The sequence below is a fragment of the Mesoplodon densirostris genome, chromosome 8, assembly GCF_025265405.1.
Source record: "Mesoplodon densirostris isolate mMesDen1 chromosome 8, mMesDen1 primary haplotype, whole genome shotgun sequence".
NCBI classification, from domain to species: domain Eukaryota; kingdom Metazoa; phylum Chordata; class Mammalia; order Artiodactyla; family Ziphiidae; genus Mesoplodon; species Mesoplodon densirostris.
Window position 1 is genome coordinate 51018776 of NC_082668.1, and position 18065 is coordinate 51036840.

Sequence of the window (18065 nt, forward strand, 5' to 3'; positions counted from 1 at the left end):
GTATTTTCTCCATTCTATTTCCAAGATTTTGGATCATCTTTACTATCATTATTCTGATTTCTTTTTCAGGTAGATTGCCTATTTCCCCTTCATTTGTTTGGTTTGGTGGGTGTTTACCTTGCTCCTTCGACTGCTGTGTGTTTCTTTGTCTTCTCATTTTGCTTAACTTACTGTGTTTGGGGTCTCCTTTTCACAGGCTACTGGTTCCTAGTTCCTGTGGTTTTTGGTGTCTGCCCCCAGTGGGTAAGGTTGGTTCAATGGGCTGTGTAGGCCTCCTGGTGCAGGGGACTGGTGCCTGTATTCTGGTGTTTGAGCCTGGATGCTGTCTTTCTGGTGGACCCGACCTCATCCGCTGGTGTATTTTGGGGTGTCTATGAACTAATTATGATTTTAGGCAGAGTCTCTGCTAATCGGTGAGGTTGTGTTCCTGTGTTTCTAGTCGTTTGGCATGGGGTGTCCAGCACTGGAGCTTGCTGGTCATTAAGTGGAGCTGGGTCTTAACATTTAGATGGAGATCTCTGGGAGAGCTCTCACCAATTGATATTACATGTGGCCAGGAGATCTCTGCTGGTCCAATGTCCTGAACTTGGCTCTCCCACCTCAGAGGCTCAGGCCTTACACCTGGCTGGAGCACCAGGACCTTGTCAGCCACATGGTCAGGTACGTGGGGAGTTTCTTGCCTTTTGGGAAGTCTTCAGTCAGCGTTCAATAGGTGTTCTGTAGGAGTTGTTCCACATGTAGATGTGTTTTTGATGTATTTGTGGGTAAGAAGGTAATCTCCACGTCTTACTCCTCTGTCATCTTTAAGGTCCTCTTATTCTAAAATATACGTAAATACAAAAGCTTTCTCTCATATTCGGTGCATTTCTCTACTGTTTCTTACTTTTTTAATTTTTTTGGCATAATTATATGTAGATAACATGGAATAAAACACTTTGCTTAAAGTTGTAGTATTTTTCACTTCCCCTGAACATTAATTGACTCAATAGACAGCCATCAACCTAATAGATGTTGGAAGATGGGAGGGAAGGAGACTTCGACTCCACTGGGGAAATCTTAAGACAATGGCATGAGTTCAGATACTAGAAATGAATATTTTATCCAGGCTGGCTCAGACTCAAGAATGGACAAAACCTTCAGTTTAATTCTATTCAAATCATGGTTTGAATATGAAATGTCAAAGCAGTACAGTTCATTGAAGATGAAGACATATGTGTGTGCTTCTCTTGGAGCCGTCATTTGGGGCAGTGGGGATGCTCTATAGGAGGAAATTTTTAAGTTTTCCCCTTGTTCTGATCCTCCAAATGGTTAAAAAATAAACACAACAAAACAGTACAGTTAGATGAATACACACCTCAGGAAAAATTCCAGGAAAGATGTTTGAAATGGACTGAATCATTAATTGCTTTACCTGTATCTCATATTTTCTTATTAACCTTTAAATATTATTTTGCAGATGAAAATTTACACCCAAATATCAAGAAGTGATTTCTTGCTCAAGTATCACTTTACTGAACAGAAGCTTAAATGATTAGGAAATGTTCAAATTTGAGAATAAAGCTGCTCCATTTCTATAGCACTACAAGTCCCTGCAGGACAGCAAATTCCAACAATCTGGCCTGACAGTGACTTCCTCTGGAGCAGAACAAAACAGCATGCGATAAAGCACAGAATCTTGACCTGCTGGGTTAAGGTCACTTCGGTGCCTTTTGGGAGATATTTCAGCCACACTGAAACTGTTAAAGTAAAAAACAAAATGTTTGAGGGGCAGCAACAATAAGGCAATCATTCCCTTTTCTATCTTTTCATAGTATCAGCATGACAAATCTCTTACAGTGAAAATAACTCTGAATTGTCCATAGGCTACCAGGTGAGAAGACAGACACGGTGTGGCTTTGGTTCAGGGCAGATGTACAGGTAAAAGAGTTTACAGGAAAATCTTTTCTTTTTCCTGATAGTGAGTTTGCCACTTAAAAAAAAAAAATTCAGTGACTAGAATTCAGAATGACAACTTCACTGGAAAATATTCTAATACTCTTTTTACATGAGAGAATCACTTAGAAAATGTGGAATTGAGAATGAAGTACATATGACTATTTATGACGAACACATAAGCTTTAACCTGTGTTATACTTGATGATATAGAATCCTTAAAATCTAGACCCAGATAGGCCAATGAAGTCATCTGGTCTAAACTCTCTGTATATAGATGCGGAAATAGAGCTCTGGGAAGGCGAAGATAAAAAGCTTTGCCTTAAAAGAAGTTTGTGATAGAGCCTGCCTGGTCTCTTGACTCTTAAGTCCATTTGCTACATAATGAAATGTATGTTTACATAGTTTCCTCAAGCAAAAAATGTATATAAGTATGTGATTTTTTTTAGACTTTTAAAAAAGTTCCCTTTGCCATTTCTAAGTTTAGGTAAATATATAACTTACATGAAGGATCAGGCTTACTATGCCATTTCTTTAAATTTTCATCTTTCTAAAATGTAGCGAAAAATATTGCTGTTTTTCAAGAAACATATCTATTGCAACCATGTTATTTATTACTTAAATAAGGACTCTATTAATAATTAAACCAGGATGATGGATATAAAGTGAGACTGTCGTAGGATATTGGGATGTATAGTTATCCTTAAAATACTGTATGTTCTGTTATGAAAAACTAATTCTGTTTTTAAAATAATAAATTAACTATTATTTTGTATGTTTATGTAGGTTAAAATAATGATTTGCATTTAAACTGTCACTTATCTGCATATAATTAGATTTTATGCATGTTAATAAAATCCTGTGCTTCTCTGGGCTTTTGAATAAAGAATTCTATAAAAACATAAATATGATAAAACATTATGCACTTATTATGTTAATATTAAGGGCTCATCTGGTCAAATGATAATAAGAGAGAAAGAGCAATGGAAATGTATCTCTACCTTTTTTATCTTTTCCAGGAAAACTTTATTTTCCCATATTGGTTGAAGTTTAACAAACAAGATGATCCTGATAAACAGGGAAGATGTGCTTTCTTAATAAAATGGTGAAATATTTGAATGGCACATGGAAAAGCTAATAATAACTTCAATTATAATTCTCCATTTAATACTGAATTACTACTTCACTGCAATTAAGACAGCTTCTATAATTATGATGGAATAGTTTGAGACTTTGAGAACATATTTGTTTGACTATGATATTTCTTTGTTTAATGATTCAGTCTATAGTATTTTATATGTGCAATTGTATGAAGCATTATATTAAATTGAATAACCCTGACCTCATTCTCCAGTTTAAGAATTAGAACATATTTCATATACTCAAGTGATCCTTTGGTATCACATCACCCTACTTCACTCCTTGAAGTAACGACCATCTTGAGTTTCATATTCACCATTTTCCATTTCCCAAAGAGGGATAGATCACATGTTTATAATCTTAAAAACAATAGCATTAAGTTTTTTTTCTGGACAAAATAAAAAGTGTGCAGTCTTTCACAACTTTTTGTTCAATCAATATTACATTTCTAAGATTCTTTCATGTTATATTTACCTAGAGTTAGTTTATTTGAACTACAGAATAATTTTGCATTGCGTGAATACATCACAATTTATTTTCAAATTTTGTTGTTCATAGCTATTATTATTAAGAGGCTTTTGTTTTGTTTCAGTATGTTGATATATAAATTTGTAAGATTGTTTTCCTGAGTTGCCAGATCAATTCATACTTTCACAAATGATGTGTAAGATTTTCCATTGATACACATTATTATCATCTGAGATCATCAAATTTTATTTTTTCCAATTTGGTGGGTACAAAATTATTGCTCATTTTTGACCAATTTGTAATATATTTATGGGTCTTTAGTGTTTCTTCTTCTGTAAATTTCCACCATATATTTTTCCAGTTTTCTACTGGCTTGTTTTTATTTTTCTCATGAATTCATATTTTTAATAAGATCCGAACACAAAGTCTTTCTTGGTATATATATTACAAATATATTTTCCCAATTTCTGGCTTGTGGTTTTACTTTCTTTACTGAAAATTTCTTGTGATAAAATGTTATTTTTGATGTAGTTAAACTTACCAATCTTTTCTACAATGCTTTGTGCTTTCAATGCCTTATTTAACATATACTTGTGTATTACTCTGGTCATAAAAATAGTTTCCACAATACTGTTCTAAATTTTTACAAGTTTTTATTTTTATTTTACTGTTCTAAATTTTTACAAGTTTTTATTTTTATTTTAAACTCTTTAATTCATCTGACATTGATATTGCTTGATTGTTCATTTATTGTGTGAAGAAGGAGTCAATCTCTTTTTTTAAAAAAAATATAGATAACTAATCATCACATACCTTTTTACCACTGAGATGCTTTCTGTCTCTGTTATTGAACAAATTTCCAAACATAAGTGGATTTTTATGTCACAGCTCTAGATTCTGCTCCATTAATCAATCTGTCCAAGTCTGTGACAATAAAGCTGTATATAATAGTCTTGGCATCCAGCAGGACAAATCTTCCGACTTTTAGTTACCTTTTTAGAATTGTATTCATTCTTACATATAAATTGTGCAATCAGTTTGTAAAGTTCAATATTAAAAAATATTGAGATTTTGATTAGAGTTTTTGCTCTTTGATTATGATCCCTGATTTTGTTAATCACATTCAATGGAAAATCTAAATCAAGGTTGCTATTTTTTTCAAGAGTAATTTGTATATGTTTCAGTTAAGAACTAGGGGCAATATTCATTTTAATCCAGAAGTCTTAGTCAAAGTTTACCAACCACTGACCATGGTTCATTTCCAAACTACAAAGCTCATAGTGTGATTTACTCTTCATTCAGTTCCACATTTTGTACTTTATTATTACTGCATGCCCAGGTTTTAGCCAGTAGCTTCCTGCTCCTCAACCTTCCTCACCCCATGGTCTTTAGAGATGTCATCCTTCCTAGAAACTCAGCAATTCAATTAAAAATCTGTATTGTAGAGGATCTATTTGTTTTAGAGTACAAGGTTCCTTTGAAGCATCTTGTGTGTTACCCTACTAAAAGTGAAACCTCTGAGGTAGTTCTAAAAGTGCTATTTGCTTTTAATAATTTTCTCACATAAAAAAACACTCACAATATAAATCCAAAATACATTGATGTTAAAAAGATATGAAACACTTTGAAGAATACACAAAATATATGCTATTTAAATTGTTGCTATATTATAATCAGTAAAACTTCTTTATAAAAGAAAAATACTCATGAATGTGGAAGCGTTCAAAATACTCATCCAACTTAGTCACTTCATCCTCATAAATAATATTCTCCTCACAATTAGTTTCATCTAAGTATAAATCTATAAATAAATAATTTTATTCTTTTGGAACTCTTACCTACCTCGAAGCTGCGGTTTATTACAAAACCTCAAAAGGAATTTGACTCTGGCCTTTTTACATTTATTTATATGGGAAGCATTGATTTGGTGTGTAAACTGTGAAAAATGCTGCATTAGATGTTGTGAGGGATGAAGACATGAAGGAAACAATCCTTGTCATTCAAATATTACAATCCAAAGGCTTTCAAGTTTTAAGGTAAAAAGAAAATATTGCAAAAATTAAGTCTAAATTGTGAACTACCGTGATCACCTCCATACACCTGAGTCTCCTCCTTTTTAACTCTCTGTTATCAAGTCTTAGTGATAAAAGCACGAGAAAGATTCTGAAGTTACCAAGGAGCATGTGGATGAGAGAAACAGATGTTTCTTTGAAGCTTAGAATTCAAATGCAACACATACTCTGCCATACACGAATTTGCAAAGATACATGAGGCAGGCAAAACAGCTCATAGGTCAAGATTATCTGTCTACATTTCAGACTCTATTAGGCTTTTTGAAGTAAAAATAGATACTTTGGGGAAGCCTACATAAAGGAAGTCTCAGAGGCAAGCTGTCAGTGTCCCAAACATTTTAGGAGAAAAATTTTAGTACATAGTATAATAAAAACTAATTAAATACTGAACTTCTACTATTTTTTTACACTTTGCAAAGTGTGTTCATGTGAATTCTCTCATTTATTCCTCTTAAGAATGAGTAATAGAATTAAATGAGCCTTTGCTCATTTTAACAAAGGCAAATAGTGGCAGGACTAGGGTTCATTCCACCAGTAACCCACCCTCCCTTTTGCCCTGTATCAGGAGGCCCTTAGAATCATATCTCTGGAGGTAAAGAATGTATGAGACGAGTGGTCTCTTTGTCTTTTTCTAATTCCATGCAAGAAGTGTCCTAATCACAAGTAGGTTTTCTTACTGAAAGTTAAGTTATATGGACTTTGAGTATAAATATTTCTTATGTAGGCGTTTTCTATAGGAGATCAGAAACGTTGCTTTGCTACTGAGATAGGTTAGTATTTTACTAAGAGTTTATTTTTGTTTTGCTTTTTAGGTCACAAGTAAAAAGAAGTATTAAGCTAGGGTTTGGTTTTATTTTTCCTTTTAAGTTCATTTATTAATACCAAGCTGAAATATCTCTCAGAATCCAAGGAAAGGATCTGTATATCAGTTAAAGCAAATACTGCTTATTTTTCTGAAAGCCATTCAAAATGAAAATTCCTATTACCATACTGTTTCCTTCAATTGTCACATGGCCACATAGACCTCATTTTCTGTGTGTTTATTTTGTCCTCTATTTAAGCAAACCAGTTTTCTCAACTTTTCAATGCATTTAGCCACAGCAGAGGATTACATATGTAAAGTGTTAGGTTCAGACATAATCAGAGAGTAGACAGGCTTTTTTTGTTTTGTTTTTTTAACATCTTTATGGAGTAAAATTGCTTTACAATGTTGTGTTAGTTTCTGCTTTAAAACAAAATGAATCAGCCATACATATACATATATCCCCATATCTCCTCCCTCTTGTGTCTCCCTCTCACCCTCCCTATCCCACCGCTCTAGGTGGTCACAAAGCACTGAGTTGATCTCCCTGTGCTATGTAGCTGCTTCCCACCACCTATTAATTTTACATTTGATAGTGTATGTATGTTCATGCCACTCTCTCACTTTGTCCCAGCTTACCCTTCCCCCTCCTGGTGTACTCAAGTCCATTTTCTACATCTGCGTCTTTATTCCTTTTGTGCCCCTAGGTTCTTCAGAAGCATTTTTCTTTCTTTTTTTTTTTTTTTAGATTCCATATATATGTGTTAGCATAAGGTATTTGTTTCTCACTTTCTGACTTACTTCACTCTGTATGACAGACTCTAGGTCCATCCAGCTCACTATAAATAACTCAATTTCATTTCTTCTTATGGCTCAGTAATATCCCATTGTATATATGTACCACATCTTCTTTATCCATTTATCTGTTGATAGACACCTAGGTTGCTTCCATGTCCTGACGATTGTAAACAGTGCTGCAATAAACATTGTGGTTCATGTCTCTTTTTGAATTATGGTTTTCTCAGGGTATATGACCAATAGTGGGAGTGCTGGGTCATATGGTAGTTCTATTTTTAGTTTTTTAAGGAACCTACATACTATTCTCCATAGTGGCTGTATCAATTTACATTCCCACCAACAGTGCAACAGGGTTCCCTTTTCCCCACACACTATCTAGCATTTACTGTTTGTAGATTTTTTGATGATGGACATCCTGACCAGTTTGAGGTGATACTTCATTGTAGCTTTGATTTGCATTTCTCTGATGATTAGTGATGTTGAGCATCCTTTCATGTGTTTGTTGGTAATCTGTATATCTTTGTCTATTTAGGTCTTCTGCCCATTTTTAGGTTGGGTTGTTTTTTGTTTTTTTTTTTTTTTTGATATTGCACTGCATGAGCTGATTGCATATTTTGGAGATTAATCCTTTGCCAGTTGCTTCATTTATAAATATTTTCTCCCATTCTGAGGGTTGTCTTTTCATCGTGTTTAAGTTTTCCTTTGCTGTGTAAAAGCTTTTAATTTTCATTTGGTCCCATTTATTTAATTTTCTTCTTATTTCCATTTCTCTAGGAGGTGGGTCAAAAAGGATCTTGCTGTGATTTATGTCATAGAGTGGTCTGCCTATGTTTTCCTCTAAGAGTATTATAGTGTCTGGCATTAAATTTAGATCTTTAATATATTTTAAGTTTATTTTTGTGTATGGTGCTAGGGAGTGTTCTAATTTCATTCTTTTACCTGTAGCTGTCCACTTTTCCCAGCACGAGTTATTGAAGGGGCTGTCTTTTCTCCACTGTATATTCTTGCCTCCTTTAACAAAAATCAGGTGACCATATCTGCATGGGTTTATCTCTGGGCTTTCTATCCTGTTCCATTGATCTATATTTCTGTTTTTATGCCAGTACCGTACTGTCTTGACTTCTGTAGCTTTGTAGTATAGTGCAAAGTCAGGGAACCTGATTCCTCCACCTCCATATTTCTTTATCAAGATTCCTTTGTCTAAATGTGGTCTTTTGTGTTTCCATACAAATTGTGAAATTTTTTGCTCTAGTTCTGTGAAAAATGCCAGCAGTGGTTTGATATGGATTGCATTGAATCTGTAGATTACTTTGGGTAATATAGTCATTTTCACAATGTTGATTCTTCCAATCCAAGAACATGGTATATCTCTCAATCTCTTTGTATCAACTTTAATTTCTTTCATCAGTGTGTTATAGTTTTCTGCATGCAGGTCTTTTCTCTCCTTAGGTAGGTTTATTCCTAGGTATTTTATTGTTATTTTTGCAATGGTAAATGGGAGAGTTTCTTAATTTCACTTTCAGATTTTTCATCATTAGTGCATAGGAATGCAAGAGATTTCTGTGCATTAATTTTGTATCCTGCTACTTTACCAAATTCATTGATTAGCTCTAGTAGTTTTCTGGTAGCATCTTTAGGATTCTCTATGTATAGTATCATGTCATGTGCAAACAGTGACAGCTTTACTTCTTCTTTTCCGATTTGGATTCCTTTTATTTTTTTTTCATTTCTGGTTGCTGGGGCTAAAACTTCCAAAACTATGTTGAATAATAGTGGTGAGAATGGACAATCTTGTCTTGTTCCTGATCTTAGAGGAAATGGTTTCAGTTTTTTACCACTGAGAATGATATTGGGTGTGGGCTTGTCATATGTGGCCTTTATTATGTTGAGGTAAGTTCCCTCTATGCTTACTTTCCGGAAGGTTTTTATCATATATGGGTGTTGAATTTTGTCAAAAGCTTTTTCTGCATCTATTGAGATGATCATATGGTTTTTCTCCTTCAATTTTTTAATATGGTTTATCATATTGATTGATTTGTGTATATTGAAGAATCCTTTCATTCCTGAGATAAACCCCACTCGCTCATGGTGTATGATTCTTTTAATGTACTGTCGGATTCTGTTTGGTACTATCTTGTTGAGAATTTTTGCATCTATGTTCATCAGTGCTATTGGCCTGTAGTTTTCTTTCTTTGTGACATCATTATCTGGTTTTGGTATCAAAGTGATGGTGGCGTTGCAGAATGAGTTTGGGAGTGTTCCTCCCTCTGTTATATTTTGGAAGAGTTTGAGAAGGTTAGGTGTTAGCTCTTCTCTAAATGTTTGATAGAATTCGCCTGTGAATCCTTCTGGTCCTGGGCTTTTGTTTGTTGGAAGATTTTTAATCAGTGTCTCAATTTCAGTGCTTGTGATTTGTCTCTTTATATTTTCTATTTCTTCCTGGTTCAGTCTCGGAAGGTTGTGAATTTCTAAGAATTTGTCCATTTCTTTAAGGTTGTCCATTTTATTGGCATATAGTTCCTTGTAGTAATCTCTCATGATCCTTTGTATTTCTGCAGTGTCAGTTGTTACTTCTCCATTTTCATTTCCAATTCTATTGATTTGAGTCTTCTTCCTTTTTTTCTTGATAAGTCTGGCTAATGGTTAATCAATTTTGTTTATCTTCCCAAAGAACCAGCTTTTAGTTTTATTGATCTTTGCTCTTGTTTCCTTCATTTCTTTTTCATTTATTTCTGATCTGATCTTTATGACTTCTTTCCTTCTGCTAAATTTGGGGTTTTCTTGTTCTTCTTTCTCTAATTGATTTAGGTGTAAGGTTAGGTTGTTTATTTGAGATGCTTCTTGTTTCTTGAGGTAGGATTGTATTGCTATAAACTTCCATCCTAGAACTGCTTTTTCTGCATCCCATAGGATTTGGGTCATCATGTTTTCATTGTATTTGTTTCTATGTATGTTTTGATTTCCTCTTTGATTCCTTCAGTGATCTCTTTGTTATTAAGTAGTATATTGTTTAGTCTTCATGTGTTTGTACTTTTTACAGATTTTTTCCTGTAATTGATATCTACTCTCATAGCATTGTGAAAGATACTTGATACGATTTTAATTTTTCTGAAATTTACCAAGGCTTGATGTGTGACCCAAGATATGATCTATCCTGGAGAATGTTCCATGAGCACTTGAGAAGAAGGTGTATTCTGTTGTTTTTGGATGAAATGTCCTATAAATATCAATTAAGTCCATCTTGTTTAATGTGTCATTTCAAAGATGTGTTTCCTTATTTTTTTTTTTTCATTTTGGATGATCTGTCCATTGGTGAAAGTGGGGTGTTAAAGTCTCCTACTATTGTTGTGTTACTGTCAATTTCCCCTTTTATGGCTGTTAGAATTTGTCTTATGTAATGAGGTGCTCCTATGTTGGGTGCATAAATATTTGCAATTGTTATAGTTTCTTCTTGGATTGATCCCTTGATCATTATGTAGTGCCCTTCTTTGTCTTTTTTAATAGTCTTTATTTTAAATTCTATTTTGTCTGATATGTGAATTGCTCCTTCAGCTGTATTTTGATTTCCATTTTCATGGAATATCTTTTTCCAGCCTCTCACTTTCAGTTTGTATGTGTCCCTAGATCTGAAGTGGGTCTCTTGCAGACAGCATATATATGGGTCTTGTTTTTGTATCCATTCAGCCAGTCTATGTCTTTTGCTTGGAGCATTTAATCCATTTACATTTAATGCAGTTATTGATAGGTATGTTCCTATTTTCATTTTCTTGATTGTTTTGGGTTTGTTATTGTAGGTCTTTTCCTTCTCTTGTGTTTCTTGCCTGGAGAAGTTCCTTTAGCACTTTTTGTAAAGCTGGTTTTGTGGTACTGAATTCTCTTAGCTGTTGCTTCTCTGTAATGGTTTTAATTTCTCCGTCAAATCTGAATGAGATCCTTGCTGGGTACAGTAATCTTGGTTGTAGGTTCTTCCCTTTCATCACTTTAAATATTTCCTGCCATTCCCTTCTGGCTTGCAGAGTTTCTGCTGAAAGATCAGCTGTTAGCCTTATGGAGATTCCCTTGTATGTCATTTGTTGTTTTTCCCTTACTGCTTTTAATATTTTTTCTTTGTATTTAATTTTTGATAGTTTGATTAATATGTGTCTTGGTGTGTTTCTCCTTGGATTTATCCTGTATGGGGCTCTCTGTTCTTCTGGGACTTGACTATTTCTTTTCTCATATTAGGGAAGTTTTCAACTATAATCTCTTCAAATATTTTCTCAGTCCCTTACTTTTCCTCTTCTTCTTCTGGGACCCCTATAATTTGAATGTTGGTATGCTTAATAATGTTCCAGGGGTCTCTGAGACTGTCCTCAATTCTTTTCATTCTTTTTTCTTTATTCTGCTCTGTGATAGTTATTTCCATTATTTTATCTTTCAGGTCACTTATCCCTTCTTCTGTCTCAGTTATTCTGCTATTAATTCCTTCTGGAGAATTTTAAATTTCATTTATTGTGTTGTTCATGATTGTTTGCTTGCTGGTTAGTTCTTCTAGGTCCTTGTTAAACATTTCATGTATTTTCTCCATTCTATTTCCAAGATTTTGGATCATCTTAACTATGATTACTTTGAACTCTTTTTCAGGTAGACTGCCTATTTCCTCTTCATTTGTTTTGTCTGGTGGGTTTTTACCTTGCTCCTTCATCTGCTGTGTGTTTCTCTGTGTTCTCATTTTGTTTAACTTACTGTGTTTGGGGTCTCCCTTTTGCAGGCTGCTGGTTTGTAGTTCCTGTTGTTTTTGGTGTCTGCCCCCAGTGGGTAAGGTTGGTTCAGTGGGTTGTGTAGCCCTCCTGGTGTAGGGGACTGGTGCCTGTGTTCTGGTGGATGAGGCTGGATCTTGTCCTTCTGGCAGGAAGGACTGCATCCAGTGGTGTTTTGGGGTGTCTGTGACCTTATGATTTTAAGCAGCCTCTCTGCTAATGGGTGAGTTGTGCTCCTGTCTTTGCAGTTGTTTGGCATAGGGTGCCTAGCACTGTAGCTTGCTGTTTGTTGAGTGGAGCTGGGTCTTAGCGTTGAGATGGAGATATCTGGGAGAGCTTTCACTATTTGATATTACTTGGTGCTGGGAGGTCTCTGGTGGACCAATGTCCTGAACCCAGCTCTCCCACCTCAGAGGCACAGGCCTGACACTCGGCTGGAGCACCAAGAACCTGTCAACCACACAGCTCAGAAGAAAAGGGAGAAAAAAAGAAAGAAAAGAAAGGAAGAGCAAAAGGAAGGAAGGAAGGAAGACAGAAAGAGAGAAGGAAAGAAAGAAAGAAAAAGATAAAATAAAGTTATTAAAATAAAAATAAAAATAATTATTAAAAATTTAAAAAAGTCATTGAAAAAAGAAAAAAAAAAAAGAAAGAGAGAGAGAAGAAAGTTACCAAACCAAAAAACAAATCCACCAATGATAAGAAGCATTAAAAACAATACTAAAAAAAAGAAAAAAAAAAGGACAGTCAGAACCCTAGGACAAATGGTAAAAGCAAAGCTATACAGACAAAATCACACAAAGAAGCATACACATACACACTCACAAAAAGAGAAAAAGGAAAAAAAATATATATATATATTTAAAAAAAGGAAGAGGGCAACCAAATCAATAAACAAATCTACCAATGAAAATAAACTCTAAATTCTAAACTGAGATAAACATAAATCCAGAAACAAATTATGTACAGAAAGCAAACCACAAATCTACAGTTGCTCCCAAAGTCCACCACCTCAATTTTGGGATGATTCGTTGTGTATTCGGGTATTCCACAAATGCAGGGTACATCAAGATGATTGTGGAGATTTAATCCGCTGTTCCTGAGGCTGCTTGGAGAAATTTCCCTTTCTCTTCTCTGTTAGCACAGCTCCTGGTGTTGAGCTTTGGATTTGGCCCTGCCTCTGCAGGTAGGTCGCTTGAGGGCATCTGTTCTTTGCTCAGACAGGATGGGGTTAAAATAGCAGCTGACTAGGGGGCTCTGCTCACTCAGGCTGGGCGGAGGGAGGGGTACAGAATGCAGGGCGAGCCTGTGGTGGCAGAGGCTGATGTGACGTTGCACTAGCCTGAGCAGTGCTGTGTGTTCTCCCGGGGAAGCCCTCTCTGGATCACGGGACCCTGGCAGTGGTGGGCTGCACAGGCTCCTGGGTGGGTAGGTGTGGATAGTGACCTGTGCTTGCACACAGGTTTCTTGGTGGCTGCAGCAGCAGCCTTAGCATTTCATGTCCGTCTCTGGTATCCACGCTGATAGCCATGGCTCACACCCCATCTCTGGAGCTCGTTTAGGCATTGCTCTGAATCCCCTCTCCTCGTGCACCCTGAAACAATGGCTTCTTGCCTCTTAGTCAGTTCCAGACTTTTCCTGGACTCCCTCCCAGCTAGTTGTGGTGCACCAGCCCTCTTCAGGCTGTGATCACGCAGCCAACCCCAGTCCTCTCTCTGGGATCTGACCTCCGAAATCTGAGCCTCAGCTACCAGCCCCCACCCACCCAGGCGGGTGAGCAGACAAGCCTCTCAGGTTGATGAGTGGTGGTCAGCACCAATCCTCTGTGGGGGAATCTCTCCGCTTTGCCATCTGCACCCCTGTTGCTGAGATCTCCTCCATGGCTCCAAAGCTTCCCCAGCACCAACCCCCATCTCCACCAGTGAAGGGGCTTCCTAGTGTATGGAAACTTTACCCCTTCTCAGCTCCCTCTCACTGGTGCAGGTCCCGTCTCTATTCTTTTGTTTCTGATTTTTCTTCTTTCTTTTGCCCTACCCAGGTACGTGGGGAGTTTCTTGCCTTTTGGGAGGTCTGAGGTCTTCTGCCAGTGTTCAGTAGGTGTTCTGTAGGAGTTGTTCCACATGTAGATGTATTTCTGATGTATTTGTTGGGGGGGAGGGGATCTCCACATCTTACTCCTCTGCCATCTTGAATGTCTTGTGTGATACTTTTTTTTGGTTTGTATTTTTTTGTTTACCTTGGTTCCAGTTCTCAGGAGAAAAATATCTGAATTGCCCACCTCCAAATTTTGTTCCCCTCTACTTAATTCGAAGTGGCCAAGGTTTGGGAATCCTGTGGTAAAAACAGAGCTAACTGTAATTGGGATAAAATGTCTGTTCAGAAAAGGGAGTGCATTCTTTAGGAAGACAGTCTCAAACATGTGCCACAATCCTATGGAGAGGGAATACAACGATCATATAGATTTAAAGTACTTTCAGCTACTGTAACATAGTCTCATGTTAAATTAATCAGTTAAGGCTCTGCTATTTACCAGAATTCATGGCCATTTAGATAGTCTGTCTCCAGAGCCTGATGCCCCTGATAGTATCAAGTGACCAGACCTTCAAAAGAGCAAACCAAATTTATCCTGAATTCCCTTAGCTTACCTGTGTACAGTATATAGTATCTTAACTTCATTCAGAATATGGAAATGGAAAGGTCCTCTGATAATCTAAGTTAATTTGATCCTCCAGACAACCTATGGTTGAACAAACATTCTTTGGCAAAGGACATTAAGATGTAGCTGGTAAGATAATCTTAAAATACACGTATACATACACACACACATTTCCAAATACATAGTTTACACCATGAAACATACATGTTTGTTTTTAGTTGCTAATAGGAAATGTTTATTCATGAGTGAAGCCAAAAAGAAATTATAAATGCATTTTAATACCTTGATGATAAAATAACACTCCTTCTTTGCACTCTTGTAAGGAATACAGGAAGATATTAGGAAAAATCAGAGGAACAACTTTCTTAGAATTACCACATCGGGAGCAGCATTCCAGAATCTTTTTATAAAACACATGCAAGTTACCATAGAATGGAATCAATACTATTTCCTGATGGATTTAATGTTCAAATCAAGCAATGATATACTTATATGAATGTGTTTTTATGTAAGAAAAGGAATGATATTTCCATCAAAACCTTTTCATTAACTGGTGTGCCTGTGGATCTACTACCAGGAAAAGAAAGGCAAGGGCAGATCATTAAATTTACTCAGCATTAATCAGTGACATATGTAAGCAGAGGGTAATGTTCTCCCTGCAACAGCCTCCCCAAGCACAGTTTTGTTGGTATGAGAGAATGGAAAAACTGACAACAAAAGAAAATACTTGTCATTGGTCCGTATGTAATTAATGTAATCATTTCCCCCTACTCTTTCATACTTATGGTAAATGTTAATGGAAAGTTAATGTAAGTTCATGGGTAAAAAATGTACCTTTTATTAATACCAAAATGACATTTGGATGATATTTATGAGTGATGGCTAAAAAGGAAAGTATTTATAAGTTGACAATAACTAAGCAACTGAATCATGTCAAGTAAGCTAAACAATGTATGCAGTTGCATTGATATAAGTAAAGCATATGAGTAAAACAGGATCTATATTATTAATGTCACTTCTGATGTCACTATTTTAAACTAATCTTTACATACAGTGTTGAAAAAATCAATCTTGGATTTTCAATCAATAGGGAAATGAAATAGTATTAAAATAAACTAAATCATATACATATTATTTATTTAACCAGCAACCCTAGATTGGTTTTACCATAACAGAACTTGTTTCTCATATGTTTATGGTAGTTTAAATGGGAAATGCCTTCCATAAAGAACCATGAATAAATTCATTTATATCTGGTAAATATCTTTTGTTGATTAACATATTTTGAAATTAATAAATTTGAAATATAGAGGATCACCACTTGAAGAATGTAATTTTCAAATTACTGTCAGTTACTAAAAGGCAACTGAATGATATTTCTTTATATTGGTTATTTACTTCTGCCTTTACTTTTGGTGCTTTTTAAAGAATGTCTTTCATTGTAAGTCATCAAATTATCACCCCAGATTGACATCTTTAAAAACTGCACAGCAAAGAAAAAATATTATATTCATACAGTCTACACATTTCAAATTATTACAAAAGTTCAGAAATATTAGAGGTTTCTTGATACCTCTTTCTTACCTGCTTGTGGGCATGGTCATATGAATTAATGTGATTGTCAAACTCCTGATGCTTATAGTACTGCTTGTCACAGAGTTCACAGTAAAAATTGGCCTTCAGATCTTCCAGAGCTTTTGCTATGCTGTTCTCCTTCTCAGCATAATCCTGCAAAATAAATTTTCAAGGAAGGAAGCAATTAGTTTTCCTCTGAGTTTCCTTTCTTCTGACAGTTGACAACTTTAGTATAGTAATTAAAATTTAAAATAATATAACTGAGAAAGAGAAAATAAAGCAAATAGCAGCAAACCAAATTAGGAGAAATTATCAGTTAAAGAAAATTAAAGATTAACAGAAGAAGTCAAAATAAATGATGAAAGAATAGTAGAAATATGGAGAGGAAAAACAAATCACAGAAAGAAATAGAAGCCCTTGCTTAAAGAAGTTCCTATGCTATGTTAGCATAGAAAAAAAATTGAAACTCGTATAGCTGTTGATTCAACTGTCGATTTCTGGCAATGACTTAGCTAACATAAAAATTTTAAATTCTGAACAACATCTAAAATATGTCCTTTATGAAGAGGTCCATATTGGTATGCAAATATTCAAGATTGGTTTTTTTGTTTGCTCGTTTGCAACTTATTCATCCCAAGTAGCTTTCATTTGACTAATGTTTTCATCTTGACCCATATCAATTTAGGTTGAACTTTAAAAAATTCTCTCATCTTTGGAAAATGAGATTCTTTTCTGCAAGTTATTTACCTAAACTGAAAAGACTTAAACTGTATAACAGATGGCTTTCATCATGCTGATAGTAAATAAAGATGACTATGCAATCAAACTCCTGAAAATATGAAAAATGCAGTGATTATCATTAGCTTTCATTTACAAAACATAAAATAGCAAAATATTTGTAGGTCTTAGGTTTTCTTAAATCTAAATATACTTGCTATTTCATGCTTCCTTAAATGTTGATGTTGCCAGACATGAATAAACATTACATGTTGAAACACTGCCCAAGTCTTTCACTGAAGTGCTGATATAAAGAAGACCTAAACTTCGATCCCTACCTTAGAATATATTACGTTTCTAATTTACATATTGTCTCAGGCTCAACTTCTTTAAAATTCAAAATAACTACATATTCAGGCCTCTTATGTGCTACCATAAGACACTCACTTGTTCAGGCACAAGGATTTCGGGATGAAATGGCACAGTCTTCTCTATGTCAATGACAATCGTCCTCTCACTAAATATACAGGCTAGAAAGAACTCATAGTTTGAATGTTTAAATTGCTTCTACAAAATTTGCAAGTGGTTTACTAATTGTAATTTAATAAATGGTTAATACTTTCCTTACTTTATTGTGCTATATATTTGTGTTCACATCATATCATAATGTACACCATCATTCATATGTATAACCTGTAGTATATCTTGTAGTAATGCATAATGCATTTGCAATAGTCTGTATATACATAGCCCTCTTTCTCACTTGAAAGACAGTGATTCGTCATTATCTTTGATTAGTTTTATCAACTGCACAGCAAGAGGTGATAAATTGCAAAATCATTCAAATTGTTCATATATGAGTTGTCAATTTGAAAAATTTACCATTTCTCAGCAGATTTGTGAATATTCCCCATTATTCTTTTTTTTTTTTTTTTTTTTTTTTTTTTGCGGTACGTGGGCCTCTCACTGTTGTGGCCTCTCCCGTTGCGGAGCACAGGCTCCGGACGGGCAGGCTCAGTGGCCATGGCTCATGGGCCTAGCTGCTCCGCGGCATGTGGGATCTTCCCAGGCCACGTCACGAGCCCGTGTCCCCTGCATCGGCAGGCGGACTCTCAACCACTGCACCACCAGGGAAGGCCCCATTATTCTTTTTGATTGCATCCAATATG

The 18065-nt window shown here is 35.5% G+C and overlaps 1 protein-coding gene across 1 annotated transcript in view; it reads right to left on the minus strand.

The window, feature by feature from the left end:
• The window catches only part of ZNF804A (zinc finger protein 804A), a 288622-nt gene that overhangs the window by 41545 nt on the left and 229012 nt on the right, over window positions 1–18065 (minus strand). Inside the window, exon 2 of the mRNA XM_060107293.1 lies at window positions 16189–16332. Coding sequence (XP_059963276.1) covers window positions 16189–16332 — 144 coding nt within the window. The remainder of the gene's footprint in view (window positions 1–16188; window positions 16333–18065) is intronic.